This window comes from Passer domesticus, chromosome 3 (assembly GCF_036417665.1).
Source record: "Passer domesticus isolate bPasDom1 chromosome 3, bPasDom1.hap1, whole genome shotgun sequence".
In the NCBI taxonomy this organism is placed as follows: Eukaryota; Metazoa; Chordata; class Aves; order Passeriformes; family Passeridae; genus Passer; species Passer domesticus.
In genome coordinates this window covers 5,711,644-5,737,792 of record NC_087476.1, presented here as the reverse complement: position 1 = coordinate 5,737,792, position 26,149 = coordinate 5,711,644, and the positions used below count along the sequence as shown (strand labels likewise).

The 26,149-nt window shown below is 37.2% G+C and overlaps 1 protein-coding gene across 12 annotated transcripts in view; it reads left to right on the top strand.

Moving 5' to 3' along the window:
* Positions 1 to 26,149, top strand: part of SUPT3H (SPT3 homolog, SAGA and STAGA complex component) — a 255,490-nt gene that overhangs the window by 146,510 nt on the left and 82,831 nt on the right. For all 12 annotated transcript variants that reach the window (XM_064411674.1, XM_064411673.1, XM_064411669.1 and 9 more), the window contains 2 exons: positions 23,670 to 23,756; positions 24,911 to 25,001. In XM_064411674.1, the coding sequence (XP_064267744.1) occupies positions 23,670 to 23,756; positions 24,911 to 25,001 (178 nt within the window). The remainder of the gene's footprint in view (positions 1 to 23,669; positions 23,757 to 24,910; positions 25,002 to 26,149) is intronic.

Below are 26,149 nucleotides of genomic sequence, written 5' to 3'. Positions count from 1 at the left end.
AAGAATGTTGGAACACCTGCATATGGCACAGCACCTTTATTTTAACAACCCTATAGGTGCTCATACAGCAAATTATCACCCCAATGCATTCCCTTCATTTTGAGTTGAGTCTTTGCCAAAAAAAAGACTCAGCTGATAGAAAGCTGGCTGAAGCACAATTGATTTTGGATTAGAACCCTGAATTTAACAGCATGGGTCAATGGATGATTTTTTTTTTCTTGAAAGATGCCATGGTTACAAACCTGTTGAAACTGAATTCATTTAAGTTCAGACTTTGTTTATCAGATCTTTTGGAACTGTACTAGACTGATTCCACTCTTTCAGAACTTAATTGTCAGGATGAAAATAATATTAAAATATTAATGGATTTTTTCCTGTACATGACTTTCATATAATCCTTCAGCTGTTTCTTCATTCACAGGGCATTTTTATCTCTTTATTTCTAAACTGTATAGCAGGCATATCACACATAAATTCAACTGGATAGTCTGGAGTCATTGCTCTATCTATTTTTGAAAGATAGCATCACTTACAAATTATGAGTGCTAATTAAAATGAATAATGCTTTTAGTTAAAAATAAAATCTGTGCAGGCCCCAATAGAGGAAAGATATTATACATATGCCATGCTTCATCCTCACTTTCAGTTTGTTTTTTTTTTCACTTCTTTTCCTCTGTCATGAAATTCCCCATTATGTTCACCCTCCTTGCCATTGTCCCTGTTCATTATTTTTGGATTGACTGACAGTCTGATCTCTCAAGATGCTTGACTAAGTGTTGGCTGATGAAAAGACTTTGGTTTTGTCTCAAAATGCTGCATTAAAATTCTCAGATTTTAAATTCTTAAGGTAAGATTTTTTTGCTTTATTTTTCCTTGGAATTTCTATATCTTTGGAACAATTGAATTCTTATAAAAGAACCACCAGCAAAACTATTTGAGCTATAATGGAGGGTGGAGGCAACTTGCCTGCCTATTGAAGTGCATCTTTCATCATCAGAACAATAGCTGGTTCTTTTCCCTTGTCAACTGACCATCTTTTTCCTTCCATTAATTAGCTGAAGTCTTGAACAATTCATCTTTGGCCTTCTACTGCCTGTTCTGATAATCCCTCAGGATACTCAGGATAGAATCACAAATCACAAGAAAAGCTGTTCTGATTTTTGTTGCTCTGCCGATGGGGAGGTGCTGTGTCTCCCATGTGTGGAGACAGAACCAATTTCCTGAGGTTTGCACTGGGTTTTGTGATTTATTGATTGTGTGAGTGCACGAGTTACACAGTGCCTCTGGGCTGCATTTCACTGTCTTTGGAGAGGAATATTTCTATGTCTTTAAAACCATAAATAAGATCTAGGTAAGTGCTAATTGGAAAGCATCAGTGTAGGAGGAGACACCTAACAGCTTTCTCCTACCAGTCTTGTCACTCTCGTGGCTGCTCAGGAGGCAGAAGGGAAGGCATTGAAAACTTAAGAAAAAAACCTCGTTCCCTTTTCATTTCATATGGCCATTGCTACCCTGAGCTGCCACGGAGAGCTTTTAGGAGAAGAAATTGTAGAGAAAATTCTGTTCCATTTCCAGCCCTCTGGCTGCTGCAGATGGAAACTTTGTAGATTTTGCTTCTGAATTCCAAACAATTATCCATTGGCATGTGCAACTACAATTTTTTTCATAAGTCGAATCAACCACATCTGGTGCCTGATTTTTCTCAGGTATTGCAAAACCCTTTTAATGAGTGCAACATTTTATTCAGCAGAATAAAGATGTTTATAATTCTTCAAAAATGAATACAAAGGTTTTAAATATTTGCCAGTTTTTTTTCACTTAACCAATACTAGTAAAGCACTAAGTTATTTCTGCTGCACTTTATCTCAAGTTTTTTTTAAAGGAATCAAAATTACAGAAAGGAAATCAGACCTATGCTTAACTGCAGACATCCCTACCTCCATAGCCTGTAATTTTAACAGATTACAGATGATCCTTTTTGGGACGTCAGTTCAATGATTCATCATTCACATCTCTGCAACTGGAGGTGGTGAAGATCTTGAGAAAATAAAATTGAAGGTGGCAGTTATTTCTAAGGACCCAAGGAAGGTTTTGAGAACTTTCCAACCCATGCTGGTAAATGGGGGGATTTGGAACATGTGCCTATGGGTGTCATTTATTTCTGAGTACCAGATTTGCTGAATGTGCATTTGATGACTTTTAGTGGGGAAAGATGATGCAGAAAAAGCTTCAGATGTGACTGAATGTGGGTGCATTGCTTATGTATGGCATTGTCTTAGCACTGAAGACTTACGGCCTGATTTATGAATCTTATCAGGCAAAATATTGCATTGCCTGTGGTGTCTGTGTTGTCTTGGACTATGGCAATGTTAATTTTCGATTAAAATGACTGTAGGTAAATTATTTCTTTTCTGTGAGTAACCTAAAAGAAATTAATTAATCCACTGGCACTCAGTGACCATCAGGCCTGAAGTTTATATTACAAGGTTTCCAGAACAATTATTATTATAAAGTTTGAAAACGAGATCCTTCCCGTATTTGAATGGCACTAAAATATTTTTAAGATTTCTTTGAAATACAGAAGAAAACCTCCTCTACACCAGGGTTCAGTTCTCTGTGTAGCTGCCTGGAGTACACAGGAGGTTGATACTTCAGTTCCTGTCCAGTTCAGGCAAGGGAATTTAACTCAAGCTTTTTCTCTTCTAGATGAGAGCCATAAAAGCCTCATTCTCCTTTGTTGTTTCTTTTTTCTTTCTTTTTTTTTTTTTTAACCTGTGTGAATAGTTTCACTTTTTTGTGAAGAATTAAATAAATGTCTATTGGCCAATCATGTATGTATGAAAAATACTTTTAATAAAATTTAAAAAATGAAAAAAGGTTTTTTTCTGAGAAAAAAAAAATTAAGAAGGTAGTAATACAAACATGTGTCCTTCAAAGAGAGAGTGAGAAAAATTGCTGGTTCTCCATGGTCAGGTTTTGGCATTTGGCAGTGATGGCTGCTATCAATCTCTGATACGTATTTCCTCTAAAAGAGCTTTAAAACATGAATATTTTTAAATTTTGTCAGACAATTGGTAGCAAATTTAACTTAAAGTTACATGTGTCCTTTTTGCTTCCATGTGGATCTTGTGCATCCTCATGGCAAAGCTCTTGATTGTTGCAATTTTCCAGAACATCATGTGCCCAGCTGGGAACAGGCACTGGTGTGATACATGTGCTCATCCATGGTGCTCCCATTCTTTATAAATTCATCAAAGCCTTGCATTTGGCTTTACATTCCTTCTTACTGGCAGGTCCTGGAGATAGATCTCTATTTGTAGACAATTCTGAATTGAATGTCACAGATATGAGGAATATCCTGAGTTGGAAGGGACCCACAGGGATCGAGTCCAACTCCTGGTCCAGCACAGGACAACTGGAACAATCCCACCCTGTGCCTGAGAGTGATGTCCAAACACTTCTTGAGCTGTGCCCCTGTTGCTCCTGTGATCACTTCCCTGGGGCACCTGTTCCAGTGGGTGAAGAACCTTTTCCTTATAGCCACCCTAAACTTCCCTTGAGTCAGCTCCGGCTGTTTCCTCAAGCCCTGTCTCTGGTCCTGTCTCATCGTCTTCCCCTTGTGAGGTCTCCCCTCAGTCTCCTCTTTTCCAGACTGAAAAAACCAAATCACCTCAGCTGCCTTTCATGAGGCTTCCCTTCCAGCCCCTTCACCATCTCCGTGTCCCTCCTTTGGATGCTTTTTGATAGCTTTATGTCCTTCTTATATTGTGGCACTCAGAACTGCATACAGGACTTGAGGTGAGGCCACAAAGATGATTGTGAAGAGAATTGGTCATGCTGAAGCATTAGGAAAATGTCCACTCCTGAATGGATAGGAGATGGAGGTGCTTGAACCCACTAGCTGTGTGATTAAAAGAGGTAAGCATTATTTTACTGAAGAAGTATGGCTGTTTCCCTAAAAAAGCCCATTTTCATGTGTGCATCTCTGTAATTTATGCATCTCTGTGCCTGGTTGTTTAACACTCAAAATCCTGTGAATGGTGTGAGAGCTCTTCCTGTTTTCTTGCTTTATTCTTTCCACCAGTGGGCAAGGGTGGTATATGTCATTTTTCCAGGGTGCCATATTTCACACTTCAGTTTAATTTGGCTGATAATGATTTGTTAAACAAATATAAATATGTAGAGCACAGGCTGGGTCTCACACATAAAGTGTTCAACCACTTCAGCAGTTCCTTTAAAATCCCACTCCAGCCTTATAAAAGCTGCAGGTGCAAAACAGTTTGCCTCTGTACTACTTGAACAGAAGATAAAGGTAATATGGAAGTTTATATTCAGTACAACTCTTTGACAAGTGTAACATTGTAAGAAGGGGAGTGGGTTGGTGGTTTCCATCAGAAATACACATACACATGAATGGGCTTACTCTTACTCTTTTACTGTTACAGAGAAAGGAGAACTGACCAGGGAGTGCATCAAGTCTGGGACAAATACTACACATTAGAAATGGAAAACACGGCTCTCCTTACATTTGGAGCAAAGAACTATTTTTGAGGCTCTTTTGATGTCCAGTCCTCTAACTGTGAAGTGATTCTCCTCACAGTGGTTACATCATTTTTAAATCTTACTTTAAAGTGAAGAGGTTTTTTTCAGCCCAAAGAGAAACACCATATTCTTCTAATCTTCCTCTCCCTCCACTATGTAATTCAATGTATCTTTCAACAGAATTTTCTTACTTTCTTTGGGCATCCCACAAATTTCTGTTCTTACCCTGTTTCCTTTTCATCAGTGGGCTTTCAAGCCTCATCTGCTTTCAAGGATTCAATATCATCTTAGCGCTGGTGTTTTGAATATTTCTCTCTCCACTCTCAACTCGTCTGTGTTTACTCAGGACTGCATTTTGGCATGTTTCCCTAGAAGAACTTTTTTATCCACTGAAATTCAGGGAGGATTAAACCAAGCTCCTTATCTTTCCTCCCTTAATCTGAGAGTTGCTTAAAGCCCTAATCTTCCCCGAGACCTTCTGCCCATTTTTTTCTCTGTATCTTCCTTTGTGCCATACCTAAACTGTGCTGATTTTTAGAGTCACCGAATCAATAAGTTGGAAGAGCCCTCTAAGATCATCAAGTCCAACTGTTAACCCAGCACTGCCCAAGTCCATCCACCGCTACACCATGACCCTCAGCACCAGATCCACTTGTTTCTGGATACTTCAGGGAGGCAATTTCACCACTTCCCTGGGCAGGTTCCCCTTTATATGTTTTGAGTAGGATTTGAACCTTTTGAAGTTCAGGGAGAATATTAGTGTTGTGAGCAAAATTGTACTTTCAGCTTAACAATATTTGACATTTATTCTGCAACTGTTTTCTAACCTCTTGACAAAACTAGGAAAACAGGGAAAAGTAAAATGCCAGGAAACCCCTTTTAAATTTGGATTAATTCTTGCTTATTTTTAACTTCATGGAGCATTTATTAGATATTTGTGACGATTTTTCACTGAAGATTGACTTTTTTCAAAAGTCATTATTCAAGTACATAAATACTCCAGGCTTATGCATTTTGAAGTAAGAAATTTATTTTTGTCTTGTCTAACTTGAAAATGACCAAGTACATTTTTCTCACATATTCAAATCACAATGTTATTCTTAAGTGAAATGGGGTGTAGAACATGTCAAAATAAAGGCTAATTACAGATAAACAATAGTGAGGAAGGAATTTATAGTAAAATTTGCTTTTAAAAACTCAGCAGTATGTTTTGAAAAGTAGAATTTTAGAATGCTGAAAAAATGCAACTTGATGGACATTCAAGTTTAGCTGTCACAAATCCAGTCACACATAGCCAGTTTTTTTTCTTTAAAAAACAGGAGTATGACATTATATTGAATAGAGATTGTGTTTTACTAGCCAGCATTGGTGTCACTGGAAGAGATGTATTGAGGAAATACTAATAATATTTGAAAATATTGTAAAACACAGATGAACTTGAGAAAATTAGGGTCTCAGCTTTGTGGAAACGTGGTGTTAGAAATCTGAAGAGCAAGAGGTACAATTTAGGCTTGGTGATTTGTGCTGTGCTTGTCTGCTTCCAAGCCCAGGCAGCCACTGATGTTCACGTGCAGCTGTGGACAGGGCATTTGGTGAGGTTGATGGCAGCTAAAGATCCAGTGCTGATGTAAATTAGAACTTTAGATCAGGTTTGAATTGTTGTCCCAGTGATGGAAGGGAAGTGCACCACTCAGTTTTCCCCAACCCTGCTCAGTTCTGAGACAGCCACTGATGTGGGAGGTGGGAACATGGTTAGGAAAGAAAAGAGGATACATTAAAATATTTTGTAGGGGGAGTACTGTGATTCCCTATTCCCTCACCGAAGTGAACACTGTTTATAGTATTTTCCCTGACAGAGAGCTAAACTGTGACACATTATTATTCTGAATCAGATGGGTGGCAAGAATGGCACGCTTGAAATTACAACATGTAATTATAAAGTGGGTGTTCCAGCACACTGCTGGCTATGCCATTATTACAAAAAGTGAACTTGCACTGAAGCATAACTTTTCAGAAATAACACCTCTGTAAAATATTGGGGCAGAAAATAAATAGGAAATGGAGTGCCAGGACAAGAAATCATTTCAGTCTTTAGCTCTGCTGGGACCAAGGAGATTCAATTTGTACTTAGTAAGAGTGAGTTCAAATGTTTTGCTCTTGCTGGTTTGTAGGAAGCTCCTTCTGATCTATATATAAAGCCCAAAAATGAAAGTAGTATTTCTAGACTTACTTTAATACTTGGCATTCACAGACTGGAAGCAGGAGTACAGGGAAATTTTGAGAATGAACACATTTATTTTCTAGGACTCACATACATATCATTGTACTGCAGCCAGAAATGCCATTGTATGCACTCAAGGAATAATTCACTATTAGTAGAACCTACTTATTAATATTTAGGTGTGGAATGTGTCACTGTCCATCTAAGATAATATCACTTATATGATCAGATGCACTGCTTTTCTCTGTAGGTGATATAATACAACACTATTTCTACTTAATTAAAACCCCTTTCATTATAAGAGGCTATTAACAAAAGTCTGTCTATCTTATAAGCATATAAATCCACTGAAATTAAGCTAGATTTTCAAACTAGAGACTATTTCACCCCATGTCAGGAGATAATGTATTTCAAAAGAATTGCCCATTACTGCTACAGTGCTCAACTTTGTGTTTGGCCAAATCTATCAACTTCAGCCTTGCTTTAACTTTGTTTAATAAAGTCTTCTAGAGAATGAATGCAAATTCATTAGGCAATCTGTGCATCTCAGACCTGTATCATGATGGATGATGCATTTCCTGGAGCCACAGTATGTGAATTCTTCTGCTGATTTTGTTTGCATTGACTGTGGAAGCCTGAACTTTTACAACTGACTGAAGGCTGAAGAAATGGGAAGCACTCAGATGCATTTTCTGTACATTGTGAGATGGGAAATCTGCTCAGAAAATTATATTTTTATGTCTAGTTTCTGACATTAAATGTCATTTAATAGAACATCCAGTGCTCATCAACTGACATTAGATATCACTGAACTTACCATAGGACAACCAAACGTGGACATCACAGAGTGCTCTATAGAATTATTTGCACAGATTGCCATTGTACTGATTAGATTGCAGATGATTGTAGGAACATATCAAAAATACAGTTTGTCCCTCACATTGACAGGTTGTGGATAAAAGTTATAAGTATTCCCCACTGGTCATACTCAAATAGTGAAGTGATGACCTAGAATCAGTAAAATGTAAAGTGACCGTAGATGAATCGAATTTTGTTTCTGTGCGTCAGGTATTAAATTAGAAAAATGGGCATAATGTTCCTTATAAAGTACTTCCAGACTATTAAAAAGGGCACTGTAATATATACTTTTGGTGGTGTTGTCTGTTTATTTGCAACCTGAAATCTGTCCTGGTGGGGGAATCTCTGTATCAGTTCCACTGTCTCTGCCAACAGTTTCACTGCAAGCATCTCTAAAATGGAGAAACACTCTCTATGATGCTGCCATCTCATGAGACTCATCTCTTTCATTCATTAGCTGATGCATTACAGTTTATTACATCTGTAAGTTATAAAGGGAAATCTATCTAAAGAGAATGTAAAAACTCCAGCAGCCTTAAGTTTATTAACAATAGTAACTCAACCCTAAATCATTGTGTACATGAATCCATTAAAAAGGCCTTGTGCATTAGGTCTTTAGGCTTTAGCTTACAGGGTTTTAAGAAGGCAAATCTTAACTAGATGAAATTCTGAAGTCTACTGTGAGGCACGAGCTCAACCACTCTGCATTTTATTGTTGGTTGCAGCATGTGGTGAGTACTCAGCACGGAGATACTCACATCTGTAACAAATAACCATTTTTTTTCTCCTAAGTGAAGCTCAAACACATATTAGCACAGCCTATTTATCTGAATGAACCAAGGCTGTAAATAATTAAGGAGTCTACTCTGGGAATACTTACACCATCATGGAAGCTGATTTTCATTCAAGTTGTATCAAAAGAGACCCCAATAACTGCTCAACTTATTTTACACACAACTGCCATTCTCAGCCTCAGTGATTTGCTGTGACTAAAACTGTTATTTTTATGCATTTATTTATTCTTACTGAAGGAAGCACCAAATTTCATCCAGTCCTACCTCTTATTCAGTGCATGGTGGAATGCCTGGGGTGAAGGAGCAGATCTTTCTTTGGCTCCTTATTAACAGTGCCAATGCAGGCTTTTCCTTCTGGTAGATACTGAGGAATTGACAATTGTAGCAGCAATTCAGAAATGTTGTGAGGATACTCTCACCTCTCTCTATGCTGTCTCTTGCAATCCTCAGGCTCTTTCTCCATTTTTACTTTGTTGGCACACTATTTTTGATCAGAATTTTAATTTTGGTGTAGCAGTAGATGGGGAAGTCTATTCCACATAGAGGAGAGGGTGGCTGCTGTGCTGGAACCTGTAGGAACAGAAGTAATCTTCTCTACTCAAAAACTCTGCAAGAATATACAAAATGCAGTGAGACCCTTGGAGATATCTGATCCAACCCATTCAAATGAGGACCATCACCAGTACCAGATCTGCTCAGCCACGGCCTTGTTCAGCTCATGCTTTGGCAACTCCCCCAAGGAATTTCTTCAGAGCTTCTCATGTTTAAGTGTTGCAGAGCTGCTCTGTCCTTCCATGAGAGAGGTTCTCCTAACATCCTACTCGATCCTTCCAAATTGCAGTTTGCAGCTGTCATCCCTCATTAAATCATCTGGCATTAACAAGAAAAATTTGGATCTCTCATCTTTTTAATTGCTTTTCAATTATTCATAGGCAGCAGCATATAATTATTTGATCCCTTCAGCTTCCCCAAACAAAGCTGATTTATTTTAATATTAATACCAGCAGACATTGTTATGTTTACAGTTCATTCACATCAGAGATATCCAGTGTTGATGACTGAAGTGAATTAAAATCTTTGAGTTTTACTTCCATTCAGTACAGTAGAAATAATTTTATCCAATACATCTCTTCCATGAGTTGTGCAGCCTTTTCTCCTGTGCTCAAAACCTCAGTTCTTCTCAATGCTCAGTGAAAATGATTCTCCTGTTTTGGAGCCATGTTTAGATTTTCCATCTCTATTTCATTCAGCACAAATTATCTTATACTGGTTTATGTCTGAAGCCTCCTTTGCTTTGCTTCTTAATTTGACTTGCAAACCTAATTAAGCCTTACTTTAGACAGTCCTTCATTCCTATACTTCTTGACTTCTAATAGTGTGGCTTTCTTTCATGCTACAGATCCTATTCCTTCTCATAAAGCCACTGATTGAGAAGTGACTTGTTATGAATATGAGTTTACTTTTCTAGTGTTCCAGGTGCAGGTTTTGAGCTGCAAAGTAGTTACTATGTTGACATTGTTTATGCTACTGTCTCTTAGCTTTATATTAAAATGACTGATACTGTTTGTAAAGCTTTATGGAGGTTTGCAGGTTTTTAGTTTAAATGTTTAGTTAGTTTTTGGTTTAAATGTCACTGAGAATTACAGTTCTATATGATATAAGACTGGCCCACTTACTCTAAATTAGAAGAGAAATGTATCGGGCACAGTTTTTATGGTTTGCATGTCTGCTAAATCACCTCTGCATTTCACAGCTTTAGCTTCTGGGAAATATTTATAGTTTTTGCTTAGGGATGCATACAAGTTTAGATATAACAAACTCGAAATTTAAGCTCAGTAGAAGTTTGGTTGGTTTGGGTTTTTTTAAATATATATTTCTGCATTATTTTGCAGCTGTTTCCTATTGCATGAGAGATGAAACGTTGGCACTGAAGGAGTGCTGCTTATTGGATGGGGAGGGAGGCACATGAAGGCAAATACCTGCATGTGTGTGGGGTGTGGTTCTCTGACTCCTTTGGCCCGTTTATAAATTGGATATAGAGCAGATATCATTGTCATGTGAGCATGTAAAATTCACATAGATAACCTACCTTTTCCACAGTACAGGAGCCAGCCTTGACAGCAACCCAAAAGGGGAGTGAACTGTATTAATGGACAATTTTGTCTTGATTGTTAAAAGTCTTACCCCTACGTTCTTGACCTGATAAATCCCCTCAATAATCAATGTTCCTTCTAAAATTTTACCCAGCCTTGATCTTTTCTATGCTACCTCTTGATCAACATTGTACATTTCCCTTTGGATTGCTCCTTCCTCATTTCCTTCACAGAAGCATCATTCACTCTGTGATTGTGAGAACAGAGATTTCTTTCTATTTGTGACACCTGTATTGGTTTCACTCACTCTTCTTTACAGTCTTTTTGGTAAATATAGTTACAAGTTTGTGACTAATATGTGAGTTCACCTTCTTATAAATGCATGAGAGAAATGGAATTGTCCTATTGGTTTTCAGGAATTAAGGTATTTTTCCATTTATTTGTCATGGGCTTTCATGGTTTTTTTTGTTTTGTGAGTTTTTTGTTTGTTGCACTTTACCATCTATAGTCTTCCCTCTATTTCTATAAACACTGCAGAGAATATCTCTAATAATTAGAGAAGAATGTCCTTTTGTCACCCCCTTTAAACTGTGTGCTTATGCAGAAACATAAAGATCTCTTCTTGTAGAAACCTGTGTTACAATTTTTCTAGGAGATAAACATCAGAATTCTGGTGATTGTGCTCAGGCTCAGCCTTTACCATGGACGGAATCACAGAATCAAGATGTTACTTTGCATCCTTGCTTTTTTGCCCTGAGACCCTCATCTTCTCTTGAATATTTCAGTGATGTTTCTCTGGAACTTAGACCTGCTGGCCCTTTCCTTTGTGCCTCACAAGGTGTCATGATAAAGGCTGTAAATACTAATTCTCCTCCTCCCCACTGGCATCACTGGCATTATCTTCTGACTTCTCTGTCACCAGTAATGCATATCCTGGCTTTGGGCTTTGTAACTTAAAATGTGAGCAGTTCCAGTGCAGCTGCACTTAATTGCAAGGCTGTACATTTGGATTCCCAAAGCAGAGTTCTCCTCAGAGTAGAGGAAATTATTTGTCTTCTCTGCTTGGACCTGTTGCCAGTTTCCAGAGTTTTTTGCAAAATACTGAGTACTTTTGTCCCTTGACATGAATCTCTACTTCCTCTGTTTTATCAGACTCCTGGCTCAGTCAGCTGGCATTGGTTTGGATTGACTGGGCTGACCGTGTGCCAAAGCCTTTCCAGTTCATACCCAGTTAGAGAATATGCAAATTATGAAGCATTGGTAGGTAAAATATTCAAAAATACATTGAATGTGACGAAATTTCTCCAGTCAGTTCAAGTCTGACAATAGCCAATAATCTGAATTTCAAGAGAGGAGTAAGAAATACACACAATGTTCAAGGAGGTTCATGACCCATTTTCTGTTTTGCTACATTCAACAGGTAAAGTCCAAGTTCTACCCATGAAGAGCAAGTAACCTCCTACATTTTTCATTGAAAATTAATCTTCTTTAAATAATACAAGAGTCATGGGGTTCTGTAATACACTGCATGACTAAAAGGGGTTTTTTATGACCACTTTGATGGACTGTTAGAAGTTTGGAAGTAAACCATGGACCAAATACTAGGAGGACTCCATGAAAGTCTTTGATCTAGAACATTTTTGCAAAGAGATATTTCTATCTTGTTTCCTTTATTTGTCTCAAAACCTCTCTGCATCTTTTCTTGAAAACTGTCATGTTTTACACTCATCCTTTTCATGTCATCCACCCTGCACTCCTGAGAAGTCAATCCAGTCTCTGAAGCAGAAAATCAGTCTCTGCTGCCTCCAGGATAACTTTTTAAAAGAAATAAGCCTCCCATACCACCCATGGGCTTAGGAGGAGCTTTTCTGAACAACTTCAAAGATACTTTCCATTGGTATTCAAATTATTTGTGAAATGCCCTCATATTTTAGTGTATTCTAACACTGAGAAAAGAGAGTGTATCCAGGAAAGATAATTTCAGAGCATCTCCACCCAAGTCAAAGTGGATTTAAATTATATTGAAGATCACGGCATTTGCACGTTCATATCCTAGTTGTGGGCTCTTCATCAGTTGCCAGGTGAACTACTCCAAGATTTTAGAATTCAGTCTATCTGTTCATTAGACTTTAAAGCCTGCACAAATTTTTATGTCAAGAACCTACTTAAGAAATAACATGCTTTAACTATTCCAACAGTTGCATTCAATTTGAAGGATCTAGTAAACATTATGAAGCAGAGCTAAGGTAAATCCCACATGGCTAATAAAGTTTTGGTAGTAATAGCAGATAAAGTTTGAAGTTTTTGTATTAGATTATCTAAATATCTCCAATGCAGAGCATTAAACAAATTAGGCCCAGAAGCTGTTGTATAGTTTTTAAACTGTCTTCAGAATCTGAATAAATGTAATAATTTTCAAACTATTCATGTTCTGGCAGAAATGTTATTACTCTTCCCCTTTGTTGTTATCACTATTTCTGTTCAGATTTTCAGAGTGCATTTTATGTGTTTTTTATGTTAGCAAGGTCCTTCTACCTCCCAGTAGTTTGATTTTAACCATTTTCACATTTTCATTAAAACTGTCTTTTAGTAAGAGGAAGTGTAGTAATTTATCCTTACAGGGATGTTGTGACTCAAACACTCCCTTCCCTTCCTGTTGCTTGATCCAATGTAATTAAATAATAGATTTCATTTCATAACTTTGCAGTAGCAATAAAGAGGAAATTATGTTCTGAAGGCATGTTTATTTTTTTTCCTCAGCCTTTTCATGGCTTAGAAGTGATTCTTTCTCTTCGTGCTAAAGTAATGTGAAACAGCCTTTTCAAACTTATGTCCTTGGGAAATGAATGTTAATTAAAGAATGAACATTAAATAGGAGTTAGGAAATCAGGGCTTTTTTCAGACACAAATATCTGTTGTTCAGATTTTATATTTATGCTCCTTCATGGTGCTTTCTTTTCTCTCTCTGAGCAAAGCTCCCTCCTTTTTGCTTTCTTTGATTTTTCCCAAGACAAAATCTGTCACATTCATGCTCTTGATGCCTGGAGAGGCTACCTGGAACAGAGGCTAGACAAAGTTAAATAATAAAATAGGTGTTTATTGAACGGCCTTCAAAGGATACACCTTGGGCAGTACAAGAGCCTGGCCATGGCTTTATCCAAGGTGGATGCAAGATGGAAAACTGGTCATGAGTTTTCATGCTTTTATAAGTTTTGGTCCATTTACATGTTGGGGTTAATTGTCCAATTGCAGCTTCAGGTTATGAAGGCCCATCTTCCCAGATTGCTCTCCTCAATTCACTGTTGTTTTAATTTTTGGGCCTGAAGCTGCAACGGTGTCCTTGGCTCTCAGGCTGGAAAAGGATGGTTTTGTCTGACTAAACTGTGAGGAGAACTTGTTAACATTTTATATGAAGTTCAGAGTCACACACCAATACAGTACAGAATCTGAAAAATATAAAAGCCAAAACTTAAGGCATCACTATTACCTGTGCAATTTACCTTGTTTGGGTTTTTTAAGCTCTGAGAATTGCAATTCATACCAGTGAGTAAGAAAATGCAGCGAGGCAACACATACTTAGAAAAATTTGGACTTCCTTTCCTCATTTTTACATGAAAATGGTTATGCCATAGACTGGGACTATTGTTTTCCCTGTATTTTTTCCTTTCTGTTGGATTAGAAGATTCTTGGAAGTAGTTACAGATCTAGAATATTGGAACCATTTTGAAATGTCCTGGAAAGACATTTCTTGCTATAAGACAAAAAAGTTCATAGAACTGCCTGTATTGAGATGCATTCTGATTATACCTTGTCCTCATTGACATTAAAGATTGCAGAACAAGATGAGCCTTTCTCCAATGTCATAATGTACACTGCATGTCTTGTGATTGAAAAAATATTAAAACTATATAGTTTTGATTTTTTTCCCTACTAATAATTTGGATGCATTTTTTGGATAGAATTTTTTCACAAATAATTTGGATATATCTTGCAAGGTGACACTTCAGTGTCAAAATTCTGCAGGCAATTTAATGTACCTGGAGCCAAGACACCTTTGTGGTGTCTTAAATTATACAATTATTATATTACTATAATTATTTGTCTGTCATCCAAAACCATATAAACCCATAGACCTCTACATCTCTTACATGTCTCACTGTTTAATCTGAGAGATCCTACAGTATTCACTTGAAGTCCCCATCCAGACTGAGAAGCTCTCACTTGGTTGGTATATGCACTTGAGTAGATGAGAATTAAATAGTAAGAAGAAAGTCTAATGTGAATCATTTCAGGTAAACTCTTTTAACATACAAAGTCTTCCATCATTACCATGGTATTTCCTAGCATGAACATGATTGCATATCTCACCAGGGCTGTGAAAACTTCTAGAGCTAAGAGATGTTGGTATTTTTGTATTTTGTATTTTTGATGTTTGTACTTTTGTTTAAACCTCAATGCTTTTTTTCTCCTTTTGTCTCCAACTCTAAATCTTCAGAGCATTGTCTTGTGTATGTTCTGAGATTCAGATTTTTAAAGTATCTTTTTATCCTTCATTGCACCCCAAAAGCAGAGCCTGGGCCCTGCTCGGAGCCCTCCCTGCACACAGGGACACCCAGGGCTGAGGGCCCCTCTCAGCTGTGTCTCCTCTCCAGGCTGAACAGCCCCAGCTCCCTCAGCCTTTCCTCCTCAGGGAGATGCTCCAGGCCCTCCAGCATCTTTGCCACCCAGCACTGGACCCACTCCAGGAGCTCCATGTCTCTCTCGTCCTGAGGAGCTCAGAACTGCACACAGCACCCCAGATGTGCCTCCCAGGGCTGAGCAGAGGGGCAGGATCCCTTCCCTGATCTGCTGGCAATGTTCTTCCTGATGCCCCCAGGACACCACTGGCCTTGGCCTCAGGGCACACGATGGCTCATGGCTCAGTTTGTTGTCCCCCAGGACCCCCAGATCCTTCTGTGCAGAGCTGCTTTCCAGCAGGTCAGTCCCAGCCTGTACCAGTTCCAGGGGTTTTTCCTCCTTCCTGCATTTCCCTTTGTTGAATTTCAGACAGTTCTTCTCTGCCCATCTCTCCAACCTGTCAAGGTCCCCTATATTCAGAGCACTAATGTTTGCCAGCTCTTCATAGCAATACTTCATTAGCCTTAGGCTTCCTCTAAAAGCACTTTATCTCTGGCCTGGAGTGGGTAAATACATGTCTTATTTTCCCTGTGTCAGACAGTGACGCCTGATTCCAATTTGCTGTCATATGGAAAGGAAGAGTATTTATTTAGTGTTCTGGTGAAACTAATATAGGGCAATGATTATTTTCCTGTGTGAGCAATGTAAGGATACATGATTTAAACAAATGGTGCTCTCAACAGCAAGGGGAGAAAGGAACCTGTTTATATTAGATGGTCTCTCAATCAACAGGGAACAGGGGGTTTTCTGCTTGCAGCCTTGGAAGCTGTGTAAGAATAATTCTTAGTGGTGGTTTCTTCTGGGACTTGAAACCAAAGGACAGGAAGCTGAGGGATAATATAAACGTCTGCTGGTTTGCATGCCACAGTAATATTAGGGAAATAAAAGAAATAGAAATAATTGATGAATAGAAAATAAGTCTGAGTTAATAAACTAAATATTCAGAAATAATGTTATCTTCAGTTCTTAAGAATAGCAAATTTTAATTTTTTTTTGTTTTTTACTAAAGGAAATGTGAATGCATTTATTGATAAATAGTTCGCATGTTCTTATTTTTTAAAAGTAACATTTAGTACCATAAAGGTATTCAAAGATGTAACTTAGATGGAAATAGTAGTTATTCTTGAGATTCTCTACTTGAAATATCTTTAGTGATGCTTCTGTGAAAAAGAAGCAGACCCTTGGAAAAAATTCAGTCCAAATCTTGTTAGTTTTATTTTAATTTGGACTAGATGACCTTTAAAGGTCCCTTCCAGCTCCAACTATTCAATGATTCTACAATAATTTCCTCCAGAACTTCATCATTTATATAGTTTAGACACAGGAAAAATTGATGCCAGTGATTTACAATGGAATGGAGCCACTTACCTCAGCATTTGAGTATCCTGACAATCCTAGAACAGGGACAGTCAATAACAGGGGACATCTACACTCATCTTCAGAAGTGGGGAAATCTGTTTGCAGAGGTTGGAGGCCTCTTGGCTGTGAGAAATTTTCAGTTTCAGGTTGGCTAATGAATCTTTCATATCTATAAAGTTCACACTTCACAAAGCTTTTTTCACAGTCTCTTGCTCATTCTAAAGAACACTACTCCATCATTTCCACTTGAATGATATTTTTCAAGCTTTTTTTTTCCTTCCTTGTAATAATAATAGATGCAGTAGAAGTTTCCAAGTTTGTTTTCTTGCCTGCTGTTACCACCAGCAGTGGGAGAGAACATCAGCTGTGGCCATCCCCAGTGACACACCAAATCTTGAATTAACACCTATGTAGCCAGTGAATAATTTGACCACATTAAAACTGAGTTCAGCGAGTCTGAATACTTTTCTGTACCTGGGGACTTTATGGTTTTAACGTTGTTGGTATAAATTCACTTAGTTTGGTCAGTGTTACCTGCTATAAATGTCAGGTGTGCAATAGGGTTTCTTTTGTTTCCTGGAGAGTAGAAGAATTACAGCTATAAAGTGTTGGTCCAAAATGTTGATTTTGGAATTTGAATTGAAAGAAGGAAAAATAGAAAAAAGTCACACCTGAAGCTAAAGTTGAAATGTAGTTATTGTTCATAAATGCATTAAATTCTCTTCCCTGTGTGTCAGAAAATGGGGAAAAAAAAGTTCTATTTTAAGAAGTTAAGTTTAAATTACTTATAAAGAAGAGATTTTTTTAAAACTACTTTGATTCAAGCTTATTTTTTGCAAAATAGAGGCATTAATTTTACTATTTACTTGAATGTCTTTTCCTTTGTAATCTAATATAATTTAAAAGGAATAATTTTGTCTCCAATAGGTAACAGAGCCCAGGAACATGGTGCATTTTCCAGTTGGCCCACTCCATTACAAAGGCTGACTCCACGTAGTTTTCTAAAGGCTCTTACATATTTATAATTGTTTTCTTCTTTGGTATTTTTAGAAAGATCGTGTTTGTAACATTAGGAACGTAAACTCAAACAAGCTGTACGTGTTCTTCTTTTGCTGTTTTTGCTCCCTCTGAGTGTGTAGCTTCTTTTTTTGTATTTTTTTCTACTCTGATTGTGTTGAATATGTTGCTAAAAACCACAAAGAACAAATCAAGAAAAGTCCTCTGACCTTTTCTATGATCATATGAGGCGTAAGTCAAATGAAGAGAGATGCTGATGTCTAAATTTTTATTAAATATTCAATTTAAAAGATGGGAATATTCAGAAAATATATTCATCATAGTGATCTGGGGGCTCTTTGATAGCAGTGGTGTGGTAAATACCCTGTAGACTGAGGTGTGGGGCTTTGTTTTGGAGCTCCTGGGACTGACTTTCACCCAATTTCACTCTGAAGGGAGCTGAAGGAAGGGCTGATCTCTCCTGTGACTGGAGACAATCTGTGTTCTTAATTTTATATCAGCTGCTGTCACCCTGGACTTTGAAACTATTGAGTATTGAATCTGTAGATGTGTTTTTTATGCTTTTGGAAGTAGGGAGTCCCTGGGTAACCTGCTTATTGCCAAAGATGCTGTTGGGGTAATTCCTCTCCAGCTACGAGGAACTGGCTGTAGACTTCATGTCTGAATCCAGATCCAGCTCTCTGGGCTGCCTGGACTGGAAGCCAAGAGAAGGTGAGGTGAAGCAGTCAATATTGCTTCAGGGACTTGAGGGTTCAGTTTTCATAAAGAGACAAAAATAAAAATAGTAAATTTTGTCATTGAAAGGGAGATCTTAGTAGAAGGCAGGGGCTATGGGGTGTGAACTTGTGTTTTCTTATTCTCATGATCTGTATGGACTGAGATTCACTGTATGTCCAACATAAAGTAAAGCTCTTCTCAGTCTCTACAGCTCCCTGAAAGGAGGCTGAAGCCAGGTGGGGATTGGTCTCTTCTCCCAGGTAACAAGTGATAGGACAATACAAAATGGCCTCAAGTTGTGCCAAAGTAGGTTTGGATTGGATATTAGGAAAAATTTCTGCAGTGAAAGGGTGATCAAACATTGGAACAGATTGTACAGGGAAGTGGTGAAGTCACCATCCCTGGAGGGATTTAGCAGATGTGTGGATGTGGCACTTGGGGACATAGCTTAGTGGTGGCATTGCAGTGCTGGGGGAATGGTTGGACTCGATGATCCTAAAAGTATTTTCCAACTTAAACAATTCTATGTTTTCTAAAGCCTCAAAATGTGATACAGAGCTTCATCTTCTAGGGGTCACATATAATCAACTGGTGTTATATTAAATGGTCTTCAGTAAAAAAATATGTACATTTGAAACTAAGTACCTATTAAAAAGAAAATTTATAATCTTTTAATCTGCAGATGGACTTTTTTGTTTTAGACAGCTTGTGATGATTCAGTCATGCTGGTGAACCCTTGTGCAGTGATCCTGAATTAGAGCACCTGTGCGGGTGCTCTAATGGGCTTCATAATGTAATTATCTCCCAGGAAGTGCTAAGTACATAAAGCACATCCCTTTGCTGAGTTTTGGAAACAAATTTAGTGTTTCCTTCTTTGTGTGTTAGAATAAGAAGCTCAGGTGTCAGCATTAGTAACATGTGAGATATTACATAGAAAGATTGACGAGAAGCCCTGTATTTGCCTTTTCTATTTAGCTGCCTTCATAAAAGTATCAGGATGCTCTGGAATGTATTTACAGGACTCTATCTTAATTCAGAATATTATTTAGTAATTTTATACGAGTGTGGTTTTCATGTAGAAAAGGTGAGAAAAATGGGACATTTTAATGCATATTTAATAACACAACAACCTTCCTGCCTCTGAAAAAAAATTCACCCAGGTGAATTTTCTTGTGTAATGAAAACAAAATCGTAGCTCCTGCAGCATTATTCTTGGCTCCCAGCAGTTCCAAGGCATGCAAACATCACCATTCCAGCTCTGTCCTGCAGTTTAACTGGAAGGATTATGTCACAACACGGTATGTTTGTTTTCCAGCTTTTTGTCTGTTTGTCCATCAAGACGGTTTTGTAGAAGAAGTATCAGTGATTGTTGACTTTGGAGGTAGTGGAAGAAAAAATAATTCTGGAAGAAAGAAAAAAAGCAGACAGTACCATTGAAGTAACTGTGCTTCTGTCACAGGAGAATGAATACTCCTTTCAACAAATCTATAATTTGCAGAAGTTGCAAAAAGAAAATAGCCGTAAGGTGACTGTTAACATACTTCAGTTCATCCTGCCAAGAAAGTTAACTTCATAAAGTCATTAAACCCATGATTACATTTTAAAATATTATTCCCCAGCCATTTCTTCTTAGGCTTTAAAATATAGTTACTGTATATACTACCTTCTTTGTAATGTGAAAAATTGTAAAATACACTTATTTTTCATAAACTCCTAATTATTAACAGAGCTATTTGCGCTCCTATAGTTAAAATCATTTCAACACTTCCGTTATTTAAACTTCACTTTTAGGGGTTCATAATTCTGCTGTAATAAAAATATATATTCAGACTCTGAGGTCTCAGACATTGTTTGCTGGTATTAGGGAATTTAGTCTGTTTTTCTTAAAAAAGCTGAGTAATTTAGATTGTTTGCTGTTCTTCAGTATCATCCCAAACAAAATATTTTGTAATGTGGACCTAATTTCAAAGCTAAAAAAATTAAGAGAAGTGAGTATGTTGGAACTGCTGCAGCCCCAAATTCTGTGACTGGCACTGAGGCTTGGAGAAGGGAGATGGTGGGAAATTCTTGCCATAACTGCTCCCTTGCCGTGTGCTAACCTCATGTATGAACAGTTCCTGCAGCGTTTCTATCCCACCCCTCATCTGGAGTCACGGGCAGTGCTGCTCCCTGAATGAAACCCTCCGTGCTCCCACTGCAGCCAGGGGTGAGGCACCTCCTGATTTCAGAGAGCTGAGAAGGCTTTTCTGGAATGACAAATGCTCGGCTGCTCCGAGATGGATCGGTTCTTTGGCACGGCTTCCTGAAATCCCCCTTCATCACGTAATGACTCAACAGGGCCTTCAGCTCCAGAAATTCAGGAATTGGGCTTATTGCATATTAATGGCAACTCTGGGACAGTCAAATAAGACAGTTTGTTATAATACTAATTATAGCAAAGCACTCACGTTGTGGTTTGAATGAGTCAATTATGTGTGTGTTGAACTATAAATACATCTTCCCCCAGCCTCGGCTGTGTGGGACGTAATTTTTATTTAATTGCTTGGATACATATTTACCTGAGCATACCCTGGTTTCCCAGGTAAATACGTGTACCAATGCATAACTCATTATGGTCTGTTTGAATAAATAATCCATATTTTATAACTGTACAGGAAGTAATTATTTTCATACTTTGCTTTCTTAAAGCCAAAGAAATTAAATGCTGTGTGTCCATTCCTTAAAATAAAATAGATGCAGAAGTCAAGGCAATACGAGAATAAAGTTTTCATTGTTTTGGTAGAAACTGAGAATATTATTCCAGATTTTGATCTTGTGTTTAGCCCAGAATAACTCCATTAAAGTAAACAGTGTTATTCAGGATTTACTTAGATGCAAATGGGACATGAATTTGGCCTTTGCTCCTTACTCTCCCTTCCTACATCACAAGGCTCCTGCAAGCAGCTCACACACAACCTTTGCTATAAATGTCGTTGTCACATGTTTATAATTTGGAAAAATAAGGCATTTCAGCTACACATGGAAATTAACATACCTGAACTTTATGTCTTATAGAGTCATGGAATGGTTTGGATTGGAAGGGGCCAAGAGATCATCCTTGTGCATGTTTGGGACCTAGGGCGTGCTTTCCCTTTGGATATTTCTGCCATTGTTTTACATGATATTTCAGAAAGCTGTGTTGTGTTATCACCATGCTAAGGTCAGGTTTTCTAACACTTTTAAGCTCAGTGGGGCCAAAGTCAGCCTTGGCATAAATCCATTAGCTGCAATAGATTTACACCAGAGAGGAATATTGGCTCGTTCTTGGTAATTTTTTTTTATCCAACTCTTTATATTTTATGTTAGAAACATAAGTAGCTTGCGTGCCCTCAAACTAATCAGAATAAGAAACAGTTTTGCTTATGCCAAAAAATAGAGCTATCGTTTTTCACATTCTTACATTTTTCAAGTGAGATTATGTTACTGTGACTTCTGAATTCCTGAAATCTCTCTGGTCTCAGTGACTGCAAGGGCCAAGAGACGGTTCCAACGGGAAAATCTGAACCTCTTCACGCAGTATTTTTTGTGTTGTGCATAACAGATATAGTTAATGTTTTGTGTGCATGTGATTAGTGTGGAAAAAAATTAATGCAGTCCAGTATTATGATTTATGGACTGAATCTTTTGCCCACTGAACATTTGCCAAAATGAAAACTTCCCCCCTCCTTTCCTCTTCTTTGGATATTAGAAACAGCTACTGTTTTTGTTGATCTTTTTAACTTCTGAATAGGCCTATTTCAAGTCACAGCAGCATGGGAGCTCAGATTAATAATATACTTATTCAGCCAGTGATACTGAGTGAAACCATTGCTAGTGTGAGTATGAAGGATAGGATTTCTTTAAATTATTTTCAGGTGCATTCATGCATTTCTAAAGAAGAATATAGAGCTATTTGAACATAAATTAAATTGCTGTGTATTGATCATGTTACAGGTGTGTATGAATTTTAATATCAAGAATTTTTGGAGGTGTCTCTTCTTTTGATAACTTTTGTGCTGTGCTCACTGTCCATTTTCCATCAGAGGGTTAACAAGGCTAAGGGAAAAAAAAGCCCTTACAATTAAATCTTGCTTTTTGGATTATGTTTTTTAATTTAGAGGATAAAGTGTGAAGCATCCCTTCTAGCTCAGTCGATACAGCATTATGTTTTGTGCTGAAACTGCTTGTCCACAGAGGTGATGGATTCCCCATCCTTGGAAAAATTCTAGGTCAGAGTAGATGGGGCTCTGAGCAACCTGGTCTAGCTGAAGGTCCATGCTTGCTACAGGGGGTGGACTGGATAATCTTTAAAAACTCTTTCCAGCCCATTCTGTGATTCCATGATGATGATGGGATTTGCTCCTTTCACCTCATAAGCCAGAACAAAAAGCTTGTGAGGTGAACGGAGCAAATCCCACTGACTGTGCGCATTTGGGTTGAACCTCCTTAGCCCAGTACTTTGAGAAGCATCACCTGTGCAGATAACCCATGTTACCAGGTTTCTAAACCTGTTCTCGTTTTGTGTAAAAACCCCATTTCCTGCACTTACTGAGAGCTGATGTGCTTACTCCTTTACAAAGAGATTTTTGCTCTTTAGAGCACAATTTGAGGCGTTCGGGGCCTTTGTAGGCTCTGTCACAATGGATGTGAGGGCAGTCCATTGCTTCACACTCCTTTGGCCACCTCTTATCAGTTTTTGTGTCATGCCTTATTGAGTCCCATCTTTATTACTTTCACAGCTGAATGGTCTGTTCTGTTCAATAAGATTTTGCAATTCTTTCATTAATGGAGTTGGTGCTGCCTATCAATTCATTTTCTTTCTCCCAAATGAAATAAGAGCATTCCTAAAAAAGTTCTTCATGTGAGTCTGGTTTGTACTAATGCTAAGTCAAGTAGGGGTAGAGTTTCTTTCAAAAAATACTTAGGTAAGCTGTTTAAAATTAATATTTGTTATTCTAAAAAATTGGGAGAGGGATCAGCCACCCTTCCACAGTTGCTGATAAAGTGCTATGGCAAGAATTTGGCATTTTTACATTGCCTGAGAGAATTATATGTTCATTTTCTCTGCTAAGAGAAGGGAAAAAAAAGGCAGCAGGACTTTTTAAAAGCAATCATTTTAAGTATAAACAAAAAAGTTTTTTCTTGAGATTTGTCAAAGGTCTTCCAGGCTTTTCATAAAATTGTTATTCACTTCTTGGCAAACAAGGCTCGAGTGAGTGACACCTTTGAGAGTCCCAGCTTGTGTTTTAGTGCACAGCTTGTATTTTGCTATGGACAACCATGCAAAATATTATCTGAATTTATTTAAAACAAACCCAGTGAATAAAGTTTTTAACACTGAAAAGGCCATCCTAATTTATTCATTTATTTTAGTTGCAGCAAGCAGCTGAAGTTTCTCAGATGAGAGGGGCTCGAGTCATCTCTGCTGAGGATCTCCTGTTCTTAATGCGCAAAGATAAGGTACAGTAATTAGACAGAAATTTCTTATTTTATGTAGGCAGCTGCTTTTGTGTTTTCAAATGTTTTCTTAACCTATGTAAAGGAATCCATCATCATGAATACCTTTATTTTAAAAGTATAGGTGCTCTGCAGTTGTATGTGATCGAACATGTTATAATAATTCTGTAATATCTGAAATTACATTTTTTTTCCTGTAGCTTCAATTGTCTTTTTTTTTTTTTTTTTTTCAGAAAGCTGTAGGGTAGATAATGTACCGTAGATCAAAAACAATTTCTTAATAAGATATGAATATTGATCCCTATATTTTAGGTCCCTTTAATTAAAAATCAATCATTCTAATTTCCCCCTGGTTATGAAGGGTGTCAGTGTGACAGTTTACAATGTGACCCTTACAGTTTTGTTATTTAGACTGTCTATAAATCCTCTTTATTTTATTTCATAATATTTTTCCTGTGTTTTATCCTCCTAAAATCTCCAAATTTAGGTATGGCCTTGCTTTGTCTGGATAGTGAGTACAGGAGGTCAACACAGGAAAAAAATTTTCTCTCCTCAAATTTAATAATTATTAAAAAAAATTTCAACTGTTTTAAATTACATTATTTGTTCTTCCTTTATGTCATTTTCTTCCTTAGTTTCCCTCTTGCTCTCACCCTTTTCTCTCCTTTGTTTTCCTTTCCTCATTTGACAGGTGAAACCTAATGAACAAAACTATTTCAAAATTAAACTCCACTAAAACATGAAAATAAATTGCAGTTTCTTTATCTGATAAAAGCTGTAAGGCTGTTCTGAAAACAGTGGTTGATATGGAGTCAAAGTTCATGGAAATGTGCATTTCTAGCCTACAGTTTCCAAAGTAAGCAAACATTGTGGAGTTCCATAAAGACCCCAATAGATGTATTTATTCTTTCTGAAAGTCAAACTCCTTTCTGTCTCACAGCAATGTAACAAAGAGCTCAAATAAATAATTTTTAATATGGATTTGCTACTGTCTTGAGGTACTTTCTATGTGTGGATTTTCTGCAGAATTTAAAATGACAAATATTTTAAAGATTATATGTACTGAGTAATGTGCTACATGTTTGTATGTGTGTTACAAATTTTATTAAATAAGAAATAGTAATAGTCATTAATATACATGTATTTTTTTCTCGTAGAAGAAGCTTCGAAGGCTACTTAAATACATGTTTTTTCGAGACTACAAATCTAAAATTGTCAAAGGAATAGAAGAAGATGACCTCCTCGAAGGTAGAAAAAAAGAAATTAATTTGGGAGAGGCTTGATGTCTTGTAAAAGCGCTGAATAGCTCAATGCAAAGTATTAATGTTTGGCTTGATAGAGACACAAAAATAGTAAAAATAGTTTCTTTAGAGGAATTTTGCTGAAAATCTCTGCTTTTCCATTTGAAATATGTAAGCATTTGCATCTACCGCCCAGATGAACAGTAAGACTTTAATGTCAGAGCTCTGTTGAAGTAAGAAACTGGTCCTGATTAAAGGGCTTATTGATTTCAGCATCTGTATTTTAAATGCACCACCTGCAGTTGAATAGACATTTGTTAAATTATTATCAAAAGGTTTTGATATTGATATTTTTGACATGCCTTAAAAAAATATACCCTTATAGTCTGAACATTAATATATGATGTAGATGTTTTTTTCAGTGTGGTTTAACATTTTATACTTTAAATCTCTAGTTTAAATAATGGGAAACACTTTTGTTTCTACATTCCTTGAGGAAGTCACAGTTTTTATAACCAATGCATTTAAAGGAAAAGCTCTTTGAATTAAAAAATATATTAATTTATGCCACATAGTTTCCTGGTTTAAAATTTTGTTGATTTATATTGATATTAGAACTAACATTTCTGTTGTAAAAAGTTAAAACTTATCGTAGCAAATCTAAACCTTACCATACTGCTATAACATCTAGCAATGTCCATGCACAACTTTCTCTATTAAACTTACTTGCTTTCTCAGAGTCTTTTATTATTTTTTTCCCATACAATGAATTCCTTGTGTTTGGTTCCTCTGAGCATCCACATTGATGCTAGGTAAACGTACTTCTTGCTTTGACTTCATCAAGCTGTGGAGAAGTTTTTGTCAGCTCATTTGAGATTTAATTTGCCTGTAGCATTTTATCTTCATGTTTCGTGTGTGCAGGCAATCTGGCAGTACAGCTTCTTACCTGGCAGCTTTAGGGTTTTACTACTTTAGCTTGTGTCACTACTTAAAGCAAATAAACATTCCTTTAAGCCTTTTAGATGTTCATGAAAAGTTTCTTAAATGCAGTTTATCCTGGAGTTAAAGAATGCCTTTTCTAGTAAGCTTTCATAATTAAAGCCATTAATTTTCTTTTGTGAATTTAATGCTTTTTTAGGTGTTCTGCTGTTTAGA